Below are 23,947 nucleotides of genomic sequence, written 5' to 3' on the forward strand. Positions count from 1 at the left end.
TAAGATGAGAAAGTGTAACAAATCTGAGGTACTTGCTGAGGTGGCACTACTGCTCACATGCTTTAGCTGTGCCAGTGCTGTAATGCATTTGAGGGTCCTATGTTGGACATTTGCTTGAGAGACGTAGAAAATGTTTCCAGAGTGTGAGTCATAAATAAATGATTCTAGGAATCGACTCAGGGAAAATGGTTTTATTAACTGTGGAGCTTGGGAAGTCTGGCAGGTGGGACAGACAACTTCCACGCTATGGCTTTTTATATTGCTTGCCCCCACCCTCCAAGGAGATTTGTTTTTATACTTGCACGACGTCAAAAAGCAAATAGCCTCCAGCTTAACTTGAAGGACAGCTTAACAGATGGGCTGGTTTAACACACTGATGGCCAATTCTGTCCTCCTAGCCTTATGAGGCCTGGAGGGGATGGTGTACATGCTTGTTCAGAAGATTCTTGCTCAATCTGCTTTCGGTTGAAGTATTTAGCTTTTAACTCAAATGTGTTTTTTGTTATTGAGAACACAGAATTAACACCTTGATTGCTTACTTACCCATCTAGGCTTTGATCCACCTCAGACAAAACCGCAGCTCCTTGTCCTTTAGCACTAAATACCTTAACACATTGTGGAGCAGGCCATGGATATATTCTGGTGGTGTTAAATGTAGGTTATCTTTCTAGGAACAGGAGGCTGAACTTCTTTGAGAAAGGGGAAAGTTAATGTCCAGACGTAAGCTGAACTTTTCCCACAAGTAAGATCAACATACTGAGTTTTTGAGATAGAACAGCACAGAGACTACGTTTTGTGTCTGGCATTGCTGACACTGAGCAGACAATCATTCGTAGTGTGTTTATGGCAGCCCTTGCCTCTTGGTACCCAGGGAACTCTTTCCTAGCTGTGCCTCATTTCTTCAGGCAAGTATAGCCTGGGGGACAAAATCCTTTCCAATTCAGAAACGGTGGCATAAACTGTGTGTCGATTCCAAAGACACTGTAATGTCCTGTGGGCCAGCATTCTACTTAGTTTTGAGTTATCAATGGCAGCTCAAGGTAAACAGCCTCTCATTTTTCTGCCTCTCTTTCACTCTTGAGGTCCACTGAGAAGACTGGGTAATTGAGTTCTCTGAAATGCTGTGACTGCATCCGACCCAGCACTGTTCTCTACTGTGAGCCAAATGAGGCAAGTCAGACAACTGTTCTGTTTGTAGTTAGATTCCAACAAAAACCTACAGACAAGCTAAAATGTTGCTGGATATAAGCACCTAATAATAGCATTCTCAGAAAGCAAGAGAAGATGAACAAAAAGTCAGAGTAAAAACAAATTTAGTTAGATTTAAGGTAATAAAAGATATATAAGACCACTAAGAAGAAAACTGAAATATTGGATAGGCAATAAAAGCCCTCAATAAATGGATAGACATTTCATGTCTTAGATGAATAAATAAACTACAGACAAAAACAATTACAAAGTGCCAGCAGTAACTTCATTACACTGGACAAGCTGATCCTAAGACAGGACTCAAGGGCAGGTGATTTTGAAGATGCAAAAGATACACACTGTCATATAGTATTTAAGGCAATGTGGTATTAATGACACATGAATTATAAATTGGACCTGAAGACCTACACATTTATGGAAAACTGATGTATGACCAAGGAAGCAGGACAGGTTGACTCCCTGGAGAGCTGCCATACTCTTTTGGTTCCTATAAAAAGGTTTTTTAAAAAAACCAAGTTATGGCTAGAAACTATATAGATGTCTCAGAGCTCACGAGGAATTCTTAAGGGATGGCATAACCTACCTCAGCACAGCACTTCTGTACTTCTACAGACTGAAAGCTCCACAGGTCTGTCTCACAAGCAAGCAAACTGGCCTGGCGGTGTGGTCCTGTAATCCCAACTACTTGGAAATATCACACAAGAGGACTCAAGGCCTACTTGGGTTACAAAGTCAGCCCAAACAACTGTGATTGCATCTTGTAAGAGTCTGGGATGACACTTCACTGGCAGAATGCTTGCTGTGCATACATGATGCCCAAGATTCAGCATCTAGTACTGGAGGCAAAAAGTGGTGCCTAAGGACCCATGGAACAGAGTCTCAGCAATCAGGCCTTTGGGGGACCGCTCACATTCAGTGGGGGAGAATAAGATCCCTCTGTCTACACTGCATAATGGAGCACTCTCATTCTGGGTTTACTCGCTTGGAACTTTTTCTGCAGCAGTCTTTATTCATTTCTTTTGAAGGGTTAAAAGACAAAACCAAACCGACAACACTGATTGCATTTTAAATGCAAATAGAGTTAACAAAGCACCACACAATCTATAATTTTAAGTCATTTATTTCAATAGAAATATTTCAGAAAACTTCTTAAATTCCTTTTAGGTTAGCTTATGCAAACACACTGAAGATCACATACTCACTTCTGCTTATTAAAAAGAAACAAAACCAAAGAGGAACCAAGTCGCACATCACTCAGGGAGGTCATAGTGCAAGTAAATGCTTCATCATTAAGTACCTCAGTTAACTGGGACAAAGAATGAAAATGGCTTGTGAAATTCTTCTTTGTTCGTATTATTAGCTTTGGGCAATTAGCCTGCGGATGTTTGAGCTCCTTCTCCCAGGCTCTTCAGAAGCTGTGAAAGAATGAACAGCAACAGGCAACGCGTAGAAACACTTGAGAGTTTGGTGTCCCATCAGCTGTCGTAGTCACACCTGTTCAATCAGTACTTCTTGGAGCCATTTTGTGAGTATTTCTTTCAGGTGACATCTTCAGGGACATGACATTTGTTTTTTGACATATAAGCTTGAAATAGTCTGTTAATATTTGGCATTTTCTGCCTTCCTATAACCAATCCATGAATCCCCTTAGCTCTATTTTGCAGACCAATTGGCTGAATTCAGATTTTAAATTTTGCTAATAACCCCCAAGGAATAGTAACCCTTTCATTGGGCCCATAGACGATGCGTATCTACATGTCTATTCTCAAGAAACACTGAAAACACCATTCCTACTCAGACAGACAGCAGTATCTCCTGGCTTTCCAATGTCCTAAGCAGAATGTTTCCAAACTTTGCTTTGGCTGAGGCCTTTGCTGCTGATTTATTATTGGTGCTGCTCCCTTGTGTATTTTCACGTAAGCAATAACCAGCAGGATAAGGGGCTGCTTGTTCATTCTGTCGTACAGAAGAAACTAAAATAAATGTCATTTCTGGCTGAAAGGGCTGCCACCACAGACAGTATCTTAGTAAAACTGCAACGAAGCCTTCTGTGTGCATCACATTCCTTCAGGATTTTCCCATCAGGCCTTCTCACTAAACCTAAGCTTAAACAACACAAAATACAAATATGCTCAGCTAGATGAAGGTTCTTCAAAGCCCCATTAAAAGGTTGATCTGAATGGATCTATTTTTAACCTACCTGGACAAGATACCAACAGGGAGGGAGGATTATCTGAAGAACAACTAGACTGGAGGACTGCAAACATCCAGGTGGCTATGTGGCCTTCCTCAGGACTGTGAGACCAAGTGGGTGGAGGGAAGGACTGCACAGCTCTCAAGTCGGAGGGGTAAGAGGGCAGGCGGTTTTAGCCATCCTCAATGCCCTCAAGATGGCCTTCAAATTAGTAAGGCACAGACCCAATTTTTCCCCACACTACGGCTGGAGACAGGCAAGAAGCAACTGCTTTCACTGAGCTGAAGAGCTGGTATATACCTCTTCAGTGGAATTTTCAAATTGAAAAGTCATTTTAGACACAAGCCATTTTTGGGGAGGCAAACCCAAATGGTACTTAAGTCATTTTGAAAAGGTTCACATGTAATTTATCAATATTATTTAATAGCAATTTTTATGTCTCAGAGGCTTAAAAAAACCAATACCCTCCTGGCTGCAAAACCAGGATGGAACTATGTTTCTAAAAAATAATATAAAAGAAAATGAACACAAGCCCTAAAAGGAGGCTGAAGTCAGACACACCCCAGCACTTGCTGTCTCCCTTGTAGCAGCAGCAGTGGCACTTACTGCTGTTGCCCTGGCACCATGAAGTTAAGCTGCGTTTTCAAAAGGATCCAATTCTTTTAAAAGCCTCACGCAGGAGTTTCTAATTAAAGCCTATCTTCCATTAACAACACTGGTATCTCTTGTTTGTGGAAGGTAATAGTATGGCTTAAAACCCAGCCAGGAAGGAATATGCCTCAATAAACAGGAAGGAAACCAACAGAGGGTGTGTTCTCTAAGAAACCAATGAGCTAAGTCTATTAGTACTGATTTCCAATCAATATAATACTTCACAGTTTTAAATATATATAATTTACAGATTTAAGCTCAGGAAAAAGGACTTTACGCTGAAGTCACTTGGATAGTTAAATGCTAATAGTCCCCAGAGACTGACAAGGCTGTGCTCAAGAGCAGCCCATTTCAACTAGAGGGCTCTAAGCATAACTCCATTCTACTTGGAGAACAATGTGTTGTTGGATTTCTTTATAAGTCTCGAAGGGGAAAGAAGCCACTTATTAAAACTGCAGCGATGAACATCCTGACTGACCCAATAGCAACAGATGATACAGAAGGTGGTACAACAGTGGATGGTAGTTTACACAAAAACATAATTGCCATAGAAACATATGCCCAAGAAGAGAGAAAAAATACAATTCCAAATTGAATCCTCTTTGAATCGTTTACGCAAATACACACTGAACAAAACCAAACAGAAAGATGTATTTCATCAATTCTCCTTTGACCCTTACATTTTGGGCAGTATAGCGAAAATATTCTGAAAAGCAAGCACAGGAAGCCTAAAACAATGCTCGGGGCACCATGCAGTCATTTTCATAGGTACACTTTAAAAACAGACTTATGAAAAACAAGCCTTTATGTTCAAAGTTGTCAGATGAGATATGGCTAGTACTACACACTATTGAACCAGGCCATAGGACATTCCATCCAATCTGCATGGAAACTAGCTCAAGTTTAAATTTTAATCCAATTTCTGAAGAGTTCTCTGTGGCTATGAAAGAAACAATGAGCTTTAATGTCCATGGGAAATGAGCCAGTGAGTCACTAGTTTACAATGAGAGTAAGCATAATAGGATTCGTTCACCAATAAATAACATACTCCAATATTTAATACAGTTTGGCAATGTTTTCTTTGCTTCAATTATAATCCGATTCCTTTTTGTGAATTATAGATCAAAAAAGCTCACCCACTCTAACTCATCTCTCTCAGTTTCTAAAATCATCTGGAAAAAAGAAGAGAAAGGAAAAGAAAAATGACCCATCTTTAGAGCAAATTTGAAGGTAGAAAAATAGTTTCAGCCAGAGGCCACAATGCTAACACAACCTGGCTAGTCCGATCTGAGCATGGTTCTCCCTCTGCACATCCACAAGTGTCTAGAGCTAGGTGTGTCACACAAGGCTCCATTCTCAGTGCTTTCTCTTTGACAGACTGTGAGGTCGGCCTCGCCAGCGGCCATCTCCACAGACCGGATTCACCCACAACGGAATGGCTTCAGCTTATCCATGACAATGCAGTAATAAGCAGCCACAGGGCTCTCATTCACAGTATCTCAAAAACTATTTAAAATATTATTTCAGGAGCAAAATAAACTAAGGGACTGCTGAAAAAAATGCACAATGAAAGTAAGATGTCCAAGTCTACACTGTAATATGCTGACTGCTCAGTCATGTCTGTCTATGGAGACTCAACATGGGTTAAGTTTAGACCATTATTTGAAAAATCATTCTGTGCTGGCACCATTTGCCTTCCCATGCTTGTCAATGAAACCCCAAATAATGTATCTGTCACATGACAAACATATTTGAATTATTTAAATTAGAAACACTCAGAAAAGGGCTTTTGTTTTCTCAGACTGATTTGTTTTTTAGCGAATTATGGTACAGACAGCATTTTCTAATTAAGCTTCACAACCTGGTGATAACAACTTCTGGTAAAAGCACACAATTCTTTAAGGATACAAATGTGAGACATTTATGTGAGAGCCAAAGAAAAAGCAGTTTGCTAGGAGGTGTCCGTTAGTCGAGGCCTTCCCATGTGGTGCTACCAATGAGCACTGTAACCACAGCAGTCTGTCTACTTGAGTGCCATTTTGGTTAAAATTCTAAGCTACATCAAGCCCAAACACTCGTTTTAAACATTGAACATGTTACAGAGAGTGCTCCCAAGACTGCGGGGTCAGTTACTAACAAAGCTTGGTTTCCAGGTTGGGGACCAACTAACTTTCTGAAAAATGTTCTGGTACATTTTGGGAAGTCATACAAGAAAAGGTTTTATATTTTTAACTCCTAGAACTGCAAGCTTTGCCTTTATTCTTCTTAAAACTGTTTCGTCTTACAACAAAATACATATATATACACGAAGAATCTTTTAAACAAGTATGCTTTTGAACCTTACACTGAAAACAAATTCTATAAAAAACAAGTCTGGCATAATGCACGTAAAACACTGAAAAGGGCAGGGTCTCCCCGCGATGACACCTGTGGCTGGAGAATCCACTTGACTTGAGAAAAAGCTATCGAAACCTCAGTTTGGGATTACCGTTCTCCTATGCAGATTTGTGGCCCGATAGTGAATTCATATAGAAAGTTGAACTTTAACCCTCGTTAGAAACAACCATTTTTCTGGAGCCTGTCGACATGTGAACACTTGCCTCTGTGTCTCCTGCGGACCATACTCGCCGTGTAGCACTGGATTCCACACTGTAGTGTTTAAATAGAGCCCGCATCAGCAGTAAAGCACGCCCCATCCTACTCCACCCGCCTACATCATCCTCTCGCCCCACATCTTGTGGTGGGGAGGCTAAGCAGACCGTGGGGTGCTCTGTCGCCTGCTCCCCCAGGGACAGCTTGCTGCACCTAACACAGCTCCTGATGGAATCCGTAAGAAAGGTTTTTCCTTTTTAAAGTGTATCTAAAAAAGATGGTTTCCCCTCCAAAATTAGTACAAAGTTAAAAGAAATGCAAATTAGCTACAATTTATTCCAAGCACAGCACCGCCAGAAGACTCACACACACTATTTGGTGTTGGCTCTCCTCTCACTCTGTTAAGGCAGTGGTTTCCACAGGTCCCGAGAGGAGAAGCATAGTTCATGGCAGTTTGTTTTGCAATTCCAATTTGTTCTCTGGGAATATCTCACTTCATTCCCTGAAATTAGTGCTTTTGGTTCCGAGCTCCGGAGGCTGGGCTGGAGCCCGGGGGCTCTCCCTGGCACGGGAGAGTGCGGCTGGGGCTCTCCGCAGGTCCTTGCTCCACACGGGAACAATGGCACACCTCTTCTTTCTCAGGCTTTTACTCAAAAGTCATCAAGTTTGTAGGAACCTAAAAAACAATGCAAGCAGCCCACACTGACTGTTATTACTAAGCTGATTGCTGAGTTGTTTTTTTTTTTTTCTAGTCATTGAATACATCTGTCACTATGTCCTAAAGTGATTTTTACCCCCCAAATTCACTCTGGGGTGAGGGTCCTGTAGCTTGTAATTTAACACATAAACTGTGTTATTATATACAAACTATGCAATTTTTTGTTAAGTAAGCTGTGTTCAATAATTTATATAAGATTTAATGAACTAAATTCAGCATTTATTTTGTCTTGTTATTTAGCCGAACCCAAATCATTCTGACCTACATATCTTTCTTGAGACAAGGTTGTGGGAAAGATTAAACTTTGTCACAGGTAAGAACAGTCTTGGCGGGCTTTACCCTTGGGGCACCCCATGAATACCTTGTGACAGACTGAGTGAAGCCATCCTGGGTCTGGAATTCAGGAAGCAGACCTGGAAACCCCACCTGGACTATTGTCTTTCTAATGGACCCTCACCGGGAGAAGGAGCCGGTCCTTTCCACGTGACTCAGGCAGTTGGGGATGAGAGGATAACAAAGTCGGCTGCAGAGAGAGTGTGCGGGGGCAGCGGACCAGCTGGACCAGCACGCAGGCCAGAGAGACACCTAATGACCCGTCCCGTGGTACGACTACCGGAAGGTTCACTGTTTTGTCCCTTTAACCGTTTTCCTTCTTGTATAAGCTAGTTGGGTTGTATAATAAAGTTTAATTGCTAAGAAACAGAGTCAACACAAGGTCCCAACTTTGCAGTCCAGGCAAGGCTGGAACTTGTAAGTGCTACAGGAGCCACCACACAGTTTAAATATCCTTTACAAAGAATTTGACAGCAGATGCTTCGGTGATTTATAGCAGTGAGTCTGGCATGCTAGCTCACTTTAGAAAATCACTGACTTAATAAGCTTTTTCAAGTAGATGTGCCTGGACAGAAGGACGGACACAGGAGTTTTCATGTCTCACAGGGGCCTAATGGGTGCTTACCGATATAAATAAATGAATCAAAGAAGTATGGCAAACCTTTGTAGAACAAAATCTATACATTATCATCAATTTCTCTATGTGTATTTTAAAAAAGCTATGCTGGGAGTTTTATAGCAAACATGAAGGAGTTCCCAATAAAAACGTCAGAAATACTAAAGAGTCAAATTCACTATTAGGCAAAATTATCTGACTGAAAAATAAACAGCTTATATATGTAACAGTTGATTTTTGAAATTATACCACACTTAATTTTATTTAAGTCTGAATTTTATAATATTTTATTGTGGTGCTGGGGCTGAAACTGAGAGGCTGGCACATGCTGGTCAAGTAAGAACCTTACCATGGGGCCTAAGGGCTACAGGGGGGTTTGTAGAGCTAGCACAGGCTTCCTAGCGCTGAAAGAGCTGGGCGGTCAGGGCCCCCTCCTCACCCGTAAAGTGGCTCAGCAGCTCTGACAGGCCAACAGACAGTCTCTGAAACCTGCTACCCATTTGAGCTGGGTCATCAGATATGGGTGAAGGGACTTGAACTTTGGCCCTCTTCAAGAGCATCAAGCACTCTTATCCACGGAGCCATCTCTCCAGCCCTACATGCTAGCTTTTGCATGAAGAATTCTACTAAACAATATCATAATTGAGTTTATGTCTCAAACACTCATGTGTTTAAAGCTCCCAGGTTTAGTGGTTAAAAAAAAAAAAAAAAAAAAAAAAAAGGAATCTTAATTTTAACAAAGTGAGTCTCATTTCTAAATCACCCAAATGCTTCTTAAGGTAATTTATAATTGAGTTAGGGTCTTAAAATAATTTTCAAACTTCACAGGTTCTATTTATAAATTCCTGCACACTGTTTAAAAAAAAAAGACCACTTTGTGCATCTGTATGATATTGGGAAGGCTTAATAATACAGCAGAGAAAATCTGAGCCTGCCTTTATGCTGTACAGCATAGCATACACTTCTAGATTCATCTTGGAGCCCGAGATTCTTATCAATGAATTAGTACCCCTGAATACAGTTTAGAAAATCCATAGCATGGGAGACAATCTGAAAGGCTTATTAGTCAAAATTAGGTCTATTTCTTTCTTTCTGCCCCAGACACTAACTAAACATGGGCAAAAACCTTTGCATTTTAAGTCCTTCAAGGAGGATGCTAAAGGCTGTGCAAAAAAAAAAAAAAAAAAAAATTTTTAATACAACATCGAAATAATTGTGATAGAAGAAAGCCCACCCCAACAATTACAAAGGAAAAGCAAATGGCATTTGTGCTTCAGGCCCAGCATTTGTACTTGTTGATCTGTGTAAAGTCATTTAGTGTCTTTGAGCCCATTTCCTTATTTATTGAGTTGTGATAACCTGACCTAAGAGGAGGGGAAAAAAAAAAAAAAAAATCAAAGCAATACTAAGCCTCCTAAAAGAGTAGTTTAGTTCAGTCCTGTCTGCTGGTTGGCACTGAGGATACAAAGGAATACGTAAATGCTAAGTCTGTGACTTGCAAATATGTGTGACTAGAAAAGCTTCAAGTGATTTCCACAGCCGTGGCTGCCTTTTCTGTCCATCTGTGGTACAGGGTATCTCTGCAAGAGGGCACAGGGAAACCAGCACAGCGGACAGTCTTTCCACTGGATCACTATGGTAAAAGTACAAATATACAATAAAGCAGAAATGGTTCCCACTACAAGTGCAGGAGGAACCCACTTCAAGTTGCTATCACAGACGAGTCAGCGCTCTGTGCAAGTACCACCTTCCAAAACCTTGGGCACGTCTCTGTGCACTGTAAAAACCTCCAGCTTTATCTGCACACTGGCTGTTCCCCAAACCGGCCCTTCACGACCCCTGTCCTCTCACAGCCTGTTCCTTCCTACCACTCGCGTCAGCATCGCTGTCTCTGGGAAAGCGTAGGCACATGTGTTGCTGTTACCTACCAGTCCCTCTCTGGTCTGTATTACACAGCCTTGTTTGCTTGTATCTTTCTAACACACGGACTTTACGTCTTACTGACTACACTGAACAACAAAACATTAACACCATTAGGAACACTATTCAGCTGGGTGTGGCGGTGCACTGGTGCTAAGGCAGGAAGATCACAAGTTTGCAGCCAGCCTGGGCTAACTAGTGAGTTCCAGGCCAGCCTGGGCTAACTAGTGAGTTCCAGGCCAGCCTGGGCTAGCACGTCATGAACCTGTCTCTATACATAAGTGAAAGTTTAAAGGTCACAGCTTCGGAGGAGGAGGAGGAGGAGGAGGAGAAGTGTTCACCTGTTGCTTGTTACTCTGGCAGGCCGCGCTCAAGTGTTTAAACCATAGCATTGCATTCATCCTGCTGCCGGCTTGAAACTTGTATGAATTTCCTAAAATTACCAAAAGCAAGCAGAGAACAATAAAGTTAAAGACCACACCACATAACATTCCCGCCAGACATTTAAGGCTGAATGAAATATGACATCAGAGCTCAGTTTCACGGATTTTTTCATTTACCACCTGATTTCCTGATGTGGACCTCTTTATGTGACATGCTCATAGCATCTTATTTACAAAGTCACCTTCTACTGTGTGTACAATCAAAAAGATCATGGTTCCTTAAATGTGCACTAGAATAACTGTGTGCTTCTCTAGACATGTCTGCAAAGCATTGTCCTCCCCACCCCTGTGTGCTGGATCTGTGACTCTGCCCATACCAGGCAGGCACCGCATCCTCAGACCCCGACTCCATGTTCCCTCTGAAAGCAGCATGAAGTCTTTACCTGCTAATGATTCAGTGTAGCTGTCACTTAATATCCATCCCTAATTACACGAGATGGCTAGCTATGTGACATCAACATATTGAGGCTGGTCCCATGGCTCCTGACTTGCTAAGCAAGTGCTCTATCCCTGAGTTAAAAATCTCCAGCCCAGGGAGAGAGGAGTGTTTTCTCTTTTAGAAAATTAGAAGGTCCTGTGTGACAAGACTGGTCCACGAGAAGGGTATTTTACATGGCTCCATATCTTAAATGAGTAGGGAATATATCGAGAGCTGATGTGTACTGCTGGATGCTCTCAACACAGCTGTCTCCTCCCTTCATGGATCTAGGTCCTTGCTGGACTCTCTCTCATCCTCTACGGACTCAGAGCCTACACCTGACAGCATCCCATGTCTCCCCGGAGATGCTACTGGAGAACTTTTCAGTTTCAGAAGCTGTCTTGTCTCCATGGAATGCTCATAAGGCGTGTTAATCTTGCAGTGTTTGCTGAATTTAGAGGCAGGTATTACTATTTAATCTGAATTTTAAAAAATCCATAACTGCACTGGGCAAGGCTACAAGTCACACTAGTAAATATTGCTGTTAGTATGGACCATAAAAACCTTGTGTCTCTGAAATAATTCTATGAAGTATGCTAATGGAAGGAAACCTAAGAATTTGTTAGCAAAATTCAATAAAAGTGATCACATTTGAAAAATGCAATTTGTGATGAATGCCCATGTGATTCTTTCTGAGGGACTGAGGCTTCAATTTAGAGAGCTGAGAGTAAGTCAATTTATAACCACTGAGAAATTTGGTAAGATTTTTTTTCTTGTATCTAATGTACAAATTTAAATTTTAATTTAAAACTATAATACACAGAAAGCTATTTGTTGATATGAAATCTCACCTGAAGTGAAGTAAACCTTCAGCTGTGAGGTTAAAGGTACTCCACTTCAGTAAGAGCTGTGGAATATGTAATTCAGAGCAGATGTACAAGGGTTTGCACGTGGGCTCCTATGTGGTGGCTGTCAATAGCAGGTGGTCCTTGTTCTGAACGAAGTGCAGCCATTGTCACTTGTATGGCCCTATGACAGCCACCGAGCGTGTGAAGGTGCAAGTGGGCCAGGAAGCCTAACTCCAACAAGCCCACACTCTTAATTTTTCTCACCCACTTCCCCAACTGCAGTGGTCAATTCTAATGAATGTTTCCACAGACTATTATGTAAGGTATTTTATTTGAGGAAGGGATCTGAGCCAAGCAAGCAATTAAAGTAACAACGAAAGTTATGTAGGGTAACGGTCATCTTCAGAACTTGAGGATGACTGTGACTCTGGGCACAGATGGTGACGTGTTCTGCATCACATACAGCGAGCCTCTGTTCAGACTTATGGTATACAGATTCCTGGGTCTGGACTACTTTAGCTTTAATTTAGGGTTGAAACACAGTATGGAATAGAGGTATACCCCGCAGACACAGTTCCTCAAACGTTTCCCTGCTGATAACACAGCAGAACCAGGATCAGGATCAGGATCAGGACCGCCGACCCTGGTCTGTCTAAACAACCCACCTTTCTCAGAGTCAGTCAGCAGAAAGAGGTCTGGATGCTCTGGATCGTCAGCCATCATCACCATCCACCCCACCACAGACACATTCTTATTTGACGTTGATTTGAACTGACATGAAAGGAAAGCAGAGAAAACAGATAACCAGTGGCTTTCACAGCCAGGTCTCAGTCAAAGGAAAGGGTCAGGAGTGCATTTTCAGTGTGTCCTTAGGAGATAAGATGTGTGACTTAGTGCTGGCTCAGGTCAGCTTGGGACGCCTTCTTTAGGTAGCTCCCACAGTCCAGTCATCCACAGTGCCAACTTTCATCCCAGCCGAACCGTCCCACTCTCCACTTCTGAAGGCCACGCTTGTGGATCTGCTGTCGGTTCTAGTCACAGAGCGCCCGCCTGGGGACACAGCTGCATCCCAACACCTGTGTTCCTTCAGCCTGAAACCTCATCGCTAGCGAGGCTATCAGGCAATGCTTATTTGTATTTCACAGAACCAAGAAAGATTAAAAAAAATGGGAGGTACTTTTTAGCATGCTGAGCACGTTTATAGTTAACTATTCTTTTCTGTCCTGAAAGGAGTGCTATAAAGAGCAGAAAATAAGGTTTATCTCAGTAACAAAAATAAAATTGTTTAAATACTGGCAACTCAAACATAGCAGTATGTGAAAAAGCTGCCAGATGTCACAGTACACAGGGAAGGTCAAACTGAATACTACGTCCACCATGTAATTACTAGTGGAGTGTGGCTCCGTTAAATGAAGAACTTCTATTAATTAGAATAAGAATAAGCAACAGGGGCTAAAGAGATGGCTCAGCAGTTAGGGGCACCCACCGACTGCTCTTCCAAATGACCCAGGTTCAATTTCCAGCACCCATGTGATGGCTCACAACTGTAAGTCCTGTTCCAGGGCAACAGCCGACACCCACACAAAAACATACATGCAGGCAAAACACTAATGCACATAAAGAACAATCCATGTCTCCGAGGCTTTTCTTAAAAAGAATAAGCAACAGGTCCACATAGGCATTTGTAGAAGAAAAAAACAGAAAAAGGGCGAGGCTCACAAGTACCTAACAGTACAAAATAACGGTTATGTTTTATTCACTGGCACAGCCAAGACCAAAAGGGAGCCTCATTATTCCTGGTGACCAGGAAACTTAATTTCTCTTTTTTGGTAAAGCTTAGAATTTACACTCTTCAACATATACTATAGAGAATCTGTACACAAAAATACCTACAACAGAAATGTTAGAAATAGGGAAGAAATGAGCCCAAATACTCACCAACAGAATCAATTAATTATAATAAACTCACAAAATACAAGCTATTCTAGGCATCAACAATACCTTTCAACAGCATAAAGCAAAAGAACTCGCTCTTAGGAATGTACATGCAAAGTTGCGTGCAGTGGGGCACACCTGTAGTCCAAGCACTTGGGAAGCAGAGGCAGGCGGAAATCGGTGAGTCCGAGGCCAGCCTGGTTTACAGAAAGAGTTCCAGGCCAGCCAAGGCTACACAGTGAGACCCTGTCTCTTAAAAAAAAAAAAAAATACATGCAACGCCCTCCCCCCTTAAGCGCAGTTAAAAAGCAAAACTAAGTTTTATATAAAAAAGCAAATATGCTGCTGCTGCCAGACTGAGAATGGCCCCCAGGCCTTGGCAGGAATACACTATTTCTTATCCCAGGGGAGGGCTTCAGCAGGTTGTTTACTGTCTCTCACAGCTAAAGGTAACGGGAAAGGAATGAGTGGAGTACAACAGTGATGCTAATGGTATAAAAATAAAAAGTAAAGAAACTTGGAAGTTATACAATTGACATGGACAAAATCACAGGATGGCACACCTGACAGTTCTAACTTACTTCAAAATAAACAGCACATTTTCTCATGTTCTCTTCCTAAGCTCTGCTGCACTGGCAGCAGTGTAAGCCCACAGCGAAGAGGCATGAGATATAAACAGAGACACATCCCTCAATAGGCTGAATCCCACCCATCTGCAGTCACTCCTTCCTATACTCGGAAACAGAGCTTTTTGTGCTGTTACTGACAGTTTCATGCCAATTGGGTATATTTATACAGTGATTTGTGGTTTTTAACTGATCAACAACTGTTTCCTTCCACTGGTAGTTTGAATGAAATTGGCCCCATAGGCTAATAGGAACTGGCACTATTAGGGGCTGTGGCCTTGCTGGAGAAAGTGTCACCGGGGGAGGGCTTTGAGGTCTCAGATGCCCAAGCCAGGCCCAGTGTTTCTCTTCCCGCTGCCTGGAGATCCTAGAGCTCTCAGCTTTTTCTCCAACACCATGTAAAAACCTGTGTTTTCCGATAGTCTTGGGCAACCCCGTCAAAGGGTGGTTTGACTCCAAAGGGGGTTGCGACCCACACGTTGAGAACTTCTGTACTAGGGCAATGCAAATTTAAAAACGATATTGAAATTCCATCTCACTCTTGTCTAGATCATCAAGATGACAAATGCTGGTGAAACTGTGGGGAAGGAGACAGCCTTAGTTATTTCTGGTGGGAGTGTAGCCATAATAGAAATAAGAGTGGAGGCTATTCATTTCCAGGCATATACTTATGTGCGCTTTACCACACTAGACACTTGCACTTCCTCACTCATTGTTGCTGTGTCTGCAATACCAAGCAAATAAAACCAACCTAGATGTTCATCAACAGACGGCATTAACAGCAAAAATGCGGCTGCATGCACAACAAAATTTTATTCAGTCACAAAGAAAAACAAAATGAAAGCTATAGGGTATAGATGCATCTGAAAAATATTAAAGGAGGCAACCCACACTCACGTGCAGGTCGTAGCTTCAATGTTTATATATGTCTAATGTGTGGGTGCGGGTGTAGGCCATGTAACCAGAAAGGGGACCAGAAGAGAGTTGTTGGGAAGGGGGATGGAACATGCGACATAAAGTAGAAAAGAGGCCTCTGGGGGAAAGAATGCAGAATAGGCTGGGGGCAGTGGGGAAGGAAGATCAACAAAACAAAAACTATGTTTGAAATGCCACAATAAAATCTAATACTTTGTGTACTAACTAAAAAGTAACCGTTCCATAATTAAAGACTATGTGGAGGAAAAAGCATTAAGAGGCTTTCAAAGGAACAAAGAAGGCAAGAAAGCAGACAGCAGGACCACTGCCCACCTGTGTCTCTTCACTGTTGGGGGAAGGTAAGAAAGCAGACAGCAGGGACCACTGCCCACCTGTGTCTCTTCACTGTTGGGGGAAGGTAAGAAAGCAGACAGCAGGGACCACTGCCCACTTGTGTCTCTTCACTGTTGGGGGAAGGTAAGAAAGCAGATAGCAGGGACCACTGCCCATCTGTGATCTTCACTGTTGGGGAGCCTGCTGTTAGTCTAGAAAGAGTTTTCTTTGTTCTTTCTGAGATAGGCCCTCTCTATGCATCCCGGCTGTCCTGGAACTCAGTAGTGTTGCCTCGAACTCACAGAGATCCTAATTCCTCTGCCTTTGAGTGCTAGGGTTAAAGGTGTGTGCCACCATGCCCAAATATAGGTTAGGGTTTTAGATATTATTTTCATTTTTACATTTTACATACTAAAACTAAGGCTACAAGGCAAAGGTTTTAGGCCATGTTTTGACCCAAACTCAGTGTCTGATACCATGATGGTTATTTGTAATTTGCCATTTTCACACTTGCAATGAAAACACAAGTGTTCAAAAAAACTCGAAAACACAGATGTGATTCCCAGGTATTCCTAGGAATGGCCACTTAAAACACACTCCCAACTACAATATGCATACTAGGAGTAAGCATGAGAGCTGGCGGGTGAGAAGAGTGGTCTGTGCCCTACTATGGGTATTTACAACCAGGAAGAGGTTGTGAAACAAAGCCAAGCAGTTTGAGGAGGAATACTTACATGCTTTCTTTCTGTCGCCTTCAGAGACTTGGCAGCATAGTAAAAAAGCTGTGTTCCACACAAGGCTGCCCAATACTTTGTCCAAGATGCTACCTGGGGAGGATAAACACACAAGTAATTACTGCTAGGCTCTGCCTTCCCTTCTCAGTGACCACATTCTATTACTCATTTCAGAGGCAGGTTACAGCACTTGTAATACCTGCATCTCAGATACCGCCATCTCTCTCAGGGAAAACACGTTAGTGGTCATTCAAGTAATTCCTCCTCTCATCAAGAATCCTGTAACTGTTGGGGAGTCAGTAAAGGCACGCATGAGGCCCTGAGTTCAGAACCCCAGCACAGAACCAGGCTGGGTGTAGTAGCATACGTCTGGGGCAGTAGTAGTTACTAGCCAGCTAATAAAGACTTTATATTGGCTTAAACCCATGTCTGAGCAGTTGGACTCTCTGGTGAGTACCCCACAACAAAACTCAAGTGCACTTCCTGTCTCTGTGTGCTCACCCTCTTGATTAGAATAAAGTTCTCTTTGCCCAGGATAAATAAAGAGAGACACAGTGAGGAGCCTGTACAGTTTACGTGACTCAAGTCTACTATCTACCTGCTGCTTTCTCAGCTCTTAGCACTTCTTAAGGCACTGGCATTATCTTCACACCTCTATTAGAATAAAATGAATCTTACTGTGGGTTTTTTGCCTTCCTTTAGCAGAGTTTTCCTCCTGAGAACTCCTTGAATAGTAACAGCTCCTGGGTACAAGTGCACTGCCAAGTCTTCTGACTCTGCAGAGCTGTAACAATGGGACGAAGCAGAGAGCGGCTAAGTGTGTGACTGCAGAGGTCATTGAGAGGGTCCGTAAATGAAATCCAGTTATTGCTTTTTAAAAGTTGTTTTTTTTTTTTTTTCCAAGACAGGGTTTCTCTATGTAACAGTTCTGGCTGACCTGGACTCGCTTTGTGGACCAGACTGGCCTCGAACTCACAGAGATCCGCCTGCCTCTGCCTCCCATGTGCTGGGATTAAAGGTGTGAGCCACCACTGCCCAGCTGAAATCCAATTATTTTTAAGTTTAAAACTTTGACACTTAGTATTGAGATCTGGTAAGACAGTAAGGATTTTAAAGATTGATTTGAGATTTATAAGCTGTCATAAAGGTTAATTAGGAAGTTATTAAAGTCATCAGATGTTTAAAACACATTCCATTACATATTTCTACAAATACAATTTAGAGAAAAAGCAGGAAATCGCTTTAACCAAGATTAGTTAAAAAATTTAAGGCATTTTTTTTCTTCTTAACATGCCAGACTATATCATGGTGGCAACCCATTAGAAACTCTGTTGGCAAGAAATACAAGGGTTTTGTTAGAAGTATTTAAGTATAGAAAACAGAAAAGTAGAAATAACAAGCTAAAACAAACAAATAAACAAACAAACCAAAACCCAAAACAACAACAACAACAACAAATCCCCAGAAAAAATAACCCCAGAAATTCACGCTTTGTTTTAAAGAATGTAAGTAAAAGTAACAATGTCAGTAACGTGCGTTTAGAAACCGGCTTTCTGCAGTGAATTGAGTGCCATTCGGAAGCTAGCAATGCTCAGGGTTTGACTGTGGCCTCACAGCCCTAAAACAAAGACCCCCAACCCCCAGCATTCCTTTTTCAGATACTTGAGTCATCATTTTAATGTCTTTCCTCAGTTGATTTAAGAGCCTATATTTAAAACAGAATGATTTCAACGCCAATCTCTGGTGATGTGTTATGAGACGAAGAACTCTTAAAACAGCAAAGAATGCAAAAGTTCAATTTTCTTTATGGTTATTTAGGTGTCTTCAAAGTGACAACCTAGAAATTCCGTGCTCTAGCTGTTTTTAAGGAGGGGACACACAAGATGAGACACCATAAGCTGACAGGGCTTACTTCTCAAGAGTTACTGTGCTGTTCTGAGGTGATTTCCTGTTACCAGTGTCACCCCATCGCCCTCCTGCCATGTATGAACCATCTTTACGTGCTCCCACAGTTAGATTAGTGTGGAGAGGCCCAGCTAAGTAGAGAACTAAATAAAAATTATTTAATGAGACAGACTTCTCTATCAGGCTCTATGGTTTATCTGAAGAACAAAAGCTTACTTGGAAAGGACAATTTGAATATAAACTTACTATTAAAGAAATGCTTTGATTGCAATTTAAAGAGAAATAAAATGATTTTTACACAGCTCAGCCATAATTAGCAGCATGAGAAAGTGTCATTAAAGGACTAGCAACGCTGCAGTATTTAAAAATGTGACATAAAGATGCAAATTTTAATAATTAGCCCTGTGACTTAGAAAGAATAGTTCAAATTTAAACTGTATTAAATCATGGGGAGTAAAGTTTTCATGGGCAATTTGTTTAGTTTTAAAACCAATTAGCTGAGAAAGAAGAGAAAAAAATGTCAGACAACACCCATATGAGCCAGCCACCACCACCAGAAGGGAGGTCTATGGCCCCTGATGCAGGGGGATTGTACCTGCTGGCCTTCGTGTGGCTTCGATAGCCATTTCGTGGCACTCTTGTCACCGGGCCGAGAGAATGGTATAATCTGTTCCTGTTGGATTCCATTATAAATTGTACATATTATACATATTTTTATTCATAGGATCATCGTCAATACCTAGAATAGTTCCTAATTTCCTAAGCAATCTAGCTTTCTACAGTAATCCTTAAAAGGGCAAGATATAATTCTTTTTTAAAACATGCAATACATTTAAAATCTTTTCTGTTGACTCTAGAAACACTTATAGGTATAAAGTACATGCTACACTACACAATTATACATGCACTCATTTTCACACATCTATCAAAAAATTTAAAAACTATTTATGGCCAAATAATATGGAAACCTGAAAATGCTCCAAAGCCCCTTTGCTCTTCTTGGATTCCAGTTTAAATATGATATATGGACTTATACGAATAATTCATTTTATCAAGTATGTCCCTATGAAGACACCTAAAAGGAATGTGGCTTATAAACTTAAAATGAATGAGGAAAATCTCTTATCATACCTCAAAGGAGACTAAAGACACACACTGAGGAGTAAATATAGGCGTTTTTCTTATTTCTTATCAACTGACAAAGCCAATAAATGATAAGAATGGTATGAACCAGTGTTCATCCCAAATCACATCCTGCTTTATACAGGAGACACACCCAGAAACAATGGTATTTCTTTGCTTGGGAGAGTTTGGAAAGTCAAAAGAATGTGATACATGACACTTAAAGAAAAAAAAAAAAAACCACTATATTAGCAACATATTTGATGTATCTAGGAAACAACATGAGAGAATAGTGGTTAAAATTCAGAGAATGATTCGGAGACTGAGGGTATCAAGGCACAGTATACACTTAAAACCCCAAGCTTGATGGAGTGTGCTTGGTGTGTGTGTTTGTGTGTACCAGTACTATTTCAAGTCTAAATTTTCTGGGCTGCATTTATTTAGCTGTTCTCAAAGTGTTTGAACAGCCACTGTTTTAAACTTGGCACAAGCATAGACAGGCTAGCTGCAAATGTATGTAGTGTTTTTCTTGTGTCACACAGTATTTTGAGCTATGAAGGGTAAGACATTATAAACTGCCTTCATAGGTGACCTGAAGGGACGAGAACACATCAATGCAACATTCCACTGGCTTATGCATTGACAGTTTGAGCAACCTAAGAAATAACTGCTAACCAATACTGTTAACCTAAAAATTACAATATACGCTCAAATCAAGACTGATATTATTTGCCTTTTTGAGAGGGAAAGACACTTTTTACAAATTCAGAGAACAAGCCAATTGCAACTTTTATGTTTTCTCCATTTCAGGTAAACTCAAAAGAATGAAAGTTGGAGCTGAGAGGTAGCTCAGCCTTAAGAGCACTGGCTGCTATTGCCCAGGGCCTGGGTTCAATTCCCAGCATCCACATGGTGACTTACAACCGTCTGCATAATTCCATCTACAGGGGATCTGACACCCTCTTTTGACCTCTGTGGGTACCAGGCATGAACATGGTACAGATTTATATGCAGGCAAAAATACATATACATGCAAAATGAAGGTAAATCTTTAAAAAAGAGAGCGAGAGAATGAAAGCAGACTTTAGAACAGAATACATAAACACAAGCTGTCACAGATTCCCTGCTGCCAGAGAAAACACGGCTTGGGAGCACTCAAGTACATAAAGGGTCAAAGAATACAGAGTGTTTAAGTGAAATCTTAAGAACATACTAGAGGAAGTTTTCAATCAGCAGTTTGAAATTAAGACAATTCAAATATAATTTCAAATGTTCCTGATTAAAAATGACTGACATGGGGTTTTCATATAACGTAAATATTTAATCTAAATAACGATCTGAGGGCTCAGCGGAAGGTCCTGGGTCCCATCCCTAGCTCTGCAAAACAAACACCAGTTCCCCCATCTCCCCACTACACTCATTGCGTACAGGCTCAGAACTTGGTTTACATGTAAAAATGAAACAATTATTTCTGTCAAGTCAAATGTCTTGAGCCCAAGGACACTGAAACAATGACAAAAGACTTCGAATAGGCATTTAGCAAATACCTGTTTGAATAACTTCTCATGAGTCTCAGGGCAATACTTTGTTTGATGAACACACTGTCTCCATAGATGGCGGAGTTTATAGATTAAAGCAACAGGGAAGGAGGAGATGGCAGCATGGTTGTATAGCATGTCAGTGTCAAACATTACACACGCACTGACAATCTTTACGTACAAATTTAAATTACCTGTCAGTCTGTCCTTAAGAAAGCAATAGAGCTAAATACATGTCTTACGATTAAATTACCCAGACCAAGGCAATTATCTCATTTTGGAATACAGAAGTTAATTATAGTTATTTTAAAATTTTTATTAAAATTCATTATTATTAAAAATCAACTTTACAACTTCAAAACTCATAACCACACGCAAAAACACTAGATAAACATATGTAAAGATCATTAATATCCATTCTCATGTAAAATCCCAGACTTAAATATCTACTTGTCATTTCTTCTGACCAGTAAAAAAAACCATAGTCACTTAGTGATATGTAACCAATGCCTCTTCAAATTCAAATATTCCTTAAGACAGACCAAGTAAATTTAGGGCAATTTCAGTGAATTCTTCTCTTACCTTTCAAAAGCTGGCCACGAGGTCTCCTCACTTAGCTCAGAACCATCACTACTCCCTAAAATCAAATGGTGTTCTATTGTTATATCAGTCATTTTTGCAGTTATGACTTTATATTTTAAAAATAAATTATCTGGTGGCACATGTTACTAATAGGTTAGTAATCCTAATAATCTTAGTACTTAGAGGTGGAGACAGGAGATTTTAAGTTCAAAGACAGCTTAGGTCAAATAATAATTGATTCTTTTTAAAAACAAAACCAAACAGTAATAACAACAAAATACAAGGGCTGGAGATGCAGCTTCCTGGTAGAGAGCTGGTCTACCCTTGAATTAGACCCTCAATACTACAAAAACAGAAATCTTCTACCACCAAAATGTACAGAGCACAGACTTTTTTCTATATTGTCATAACTGCAATGCAAAGAGGTTCATGGCATACTAATTTCCTGTTTTGAAATCAATATACCATAAAAATAAACAACCTAATGAAATTTGAAATGTCGTTTCTGGGCATGGCCTAATCTGGAACATCACTGTATTACAACAGAGGGCACAGCCCGATTGTGACAACTTCCCACAGGTGTAGTAAGTACAAGATATTAGCAGATTCCTTCATTCAGTCACACAAACCTTGAGTTGGAGACATCTCTTCAGAGATCTGCCTTTGTGTTTATTTTCTTACCTTTCCTAAGGCTGTTACGTAGGCAAATAGTCAAAGAATACTGAACCTTACTTGAAATTAAGAATATCACTCTTAAGTCATTTCTTTCAAGATTTTTCCCCCCAGTGCTGGGATTAAAACCCAGAGCCTTGGGCATTTTAGACAAGTATTTCAGGGGAGTGGAAACGTCGCCATCCTATAAAATTACCTGTGTGAACAGAGACTGTAAGAGCACTGTTTATATTCAAACCACATAAGGAAAGCCAGGCCCAAGAACGTAACGGAGGCAGCAGATGAAGCAGGTGCAGCTCCCCAGCCGACTTCCTGAAGAGGTTACAGCCCCTCTGATGGCACCAGCTCCAACAGGCTATCTGCCCACGGTGTGTGCATCAAGGGACAGCCAGGTAGAGAATCCTGACTCAGGGTGTCAGCTCAGCTCTGTTCTTACAAATTACTGTCTGCCTGTCCTCCTGTTTGCCATCTGTCCATCTATCTGCTCGTATGTTCATCTGGACTGGTCTTGCCCTCTGTCCTTTGTCCCTGGACTCAATGCTATTGCTCAGCGCTGGTCCTGTAACAGCAACGGTAGCCCCTCACCACAGCCCTCCTGCGGGTCTGCCACCTCACTCCCACCCGGCTCCCCAGCTGAGACTTCTTGCTTCCTTGACCCTTTGTATCCATTCTGTAACCCATCTGTGTGGTATGTTATAGCTTATGTAAAGCTAATATCAATTAACCTGTGTTTGCTTTGGCTAAATTCATCAAGCAAAGTGGCCATATCTGGCAAATTGCCGCCATGAAACTGCAGTACCTTAGAATGTGCTGGTCAATAAATCCTGACTCTATGGAGATTCACAAACATTTCCTCTACGCTTCTGATAAGACACACTCAGAACAAAAGTAAAAACTACTGCTAAACTAAAGCATAACTTTAATGCATACAGAGGGAAGAGCCAAGCACGTATACAAAATGCTTTTCCTTAAGCCGCACACTAGATTCCATAGGCACAACAAACTTTTAACTGAAAACAGGCTCTTCTTTTCTTTAGGTCAAGGTTAAGGCTGCACATGGACTATTTTGAACATTAATAAAGAGGTGTTTTGGGTGGCAATCTGTCTTCTGTCATTTAATTAGCAGCATTTCTGTAAAAGGAGAGCAGCAGCGCAGACAAGTGCTGGGTGGTGCTGGAGGGCTCAGGGACAAGTCTGTGCTTAGGACTCAGATAATGCATCTCTGTCTACTGATACCGAGGTGTTATTGATACAGCTTAGCTCTGAGCAACGTGGGAGTCAGAGACGACAACTGAGCACACTATGGAGAAAGTTTTTAATTATAAAAAGAAATAATGATCAATAATAAAACATCGTTTATGGAGTAAAAATGGGGGCTGGAGGGATGGCTCAGCAGTAAAGGGCTTATACTCTCTTGCAGAGGGCCCGAGTCCTGTTCCCTGAAACCACGTTGGGCAGCTCACACGCACCTGGCTTCCTGGGGCACTTGTACTCATGTGTATGTGCTCATAAACCGACACACACACCTACACATAATCAAAGTAAAAACATAAAAAGCCGTAAAAAGGGTGGCTCAGGAGTTAAGATTAAAACTGCACTGCTCTTTCAGGACTCGGGTTTGGTTTTTAGCACTTGTAACAAAT

At 41.2% G+C, this 23,947-nt stretch overlaps 1 protein-coding gene across 4 annotated transcripts in view; it reads right to left on the reverse strand.

Moving 5' to 3' along the window:
• Positions 1 to 6,798: 6,798 nt before the first annotated feature.
• The window catches only part of Ralgps2 (Ral GEF with PH domain and SH3 binding motif 2), a 140,420-nt gene continuing 123,271 nt past the window's right edge, over positions 6,799 to 23,947 (reverse strand). For 3 of the 4 annotated variants that reach the window (XM_051147637.1, XM_051147639.1, XM_051147640.1), the window contains exons 14-20: positions 21,633 to 21,687; positions 18,986 to 19,063; positions 17,164 to 17,269; positions 16,486 to 16,578; positions 12,608 to 12,713; positions 10,575 to 10,666; positions 6,799 to 7,322 (exon numbers count right to left, since the gene is read on the reverse strand). In XM_051147637.1, the coding sequence (XP_051003594.1) occupies positions 7,293 to 7,322; positions 10,575 to 10,666; positions 12,608 to 12,713; positions 16,486 to 16,578; positions 17,164 to 17,269; positions 18,986 to 19,063; positions 21,633 to 21,687 (560 nt within the window). In that variant the 3' untranslated portion in view covers positions 6,799 to 7,292. The remainder of the gene's footprint in view (positions 7,323 to 10,574; positions 10,667 to 12,607; positions 12,714 to 16,485; positions 16,579 to 17,163; positions 17,270 to 18,985; positions 19,064 to 21,632; positions 21,688 to 23,947) is intronic. The other variant, XM_051147638.1, reaches the window with a different exon arrangement.

This window comes from Acomys russatus, chromosome 6, assembly GCF_903995435.1.
Source record: "Acomys russatus chromosome 6, mAcoRus1.1, whole genome shotgun sequence".
In the NCBI taxonomy this organism is placed as follows: Eukaryota; Metazoa; Chordata; class Mammalia; order Rodentia; family Muridae; genus Acomys; species Acomys russatus.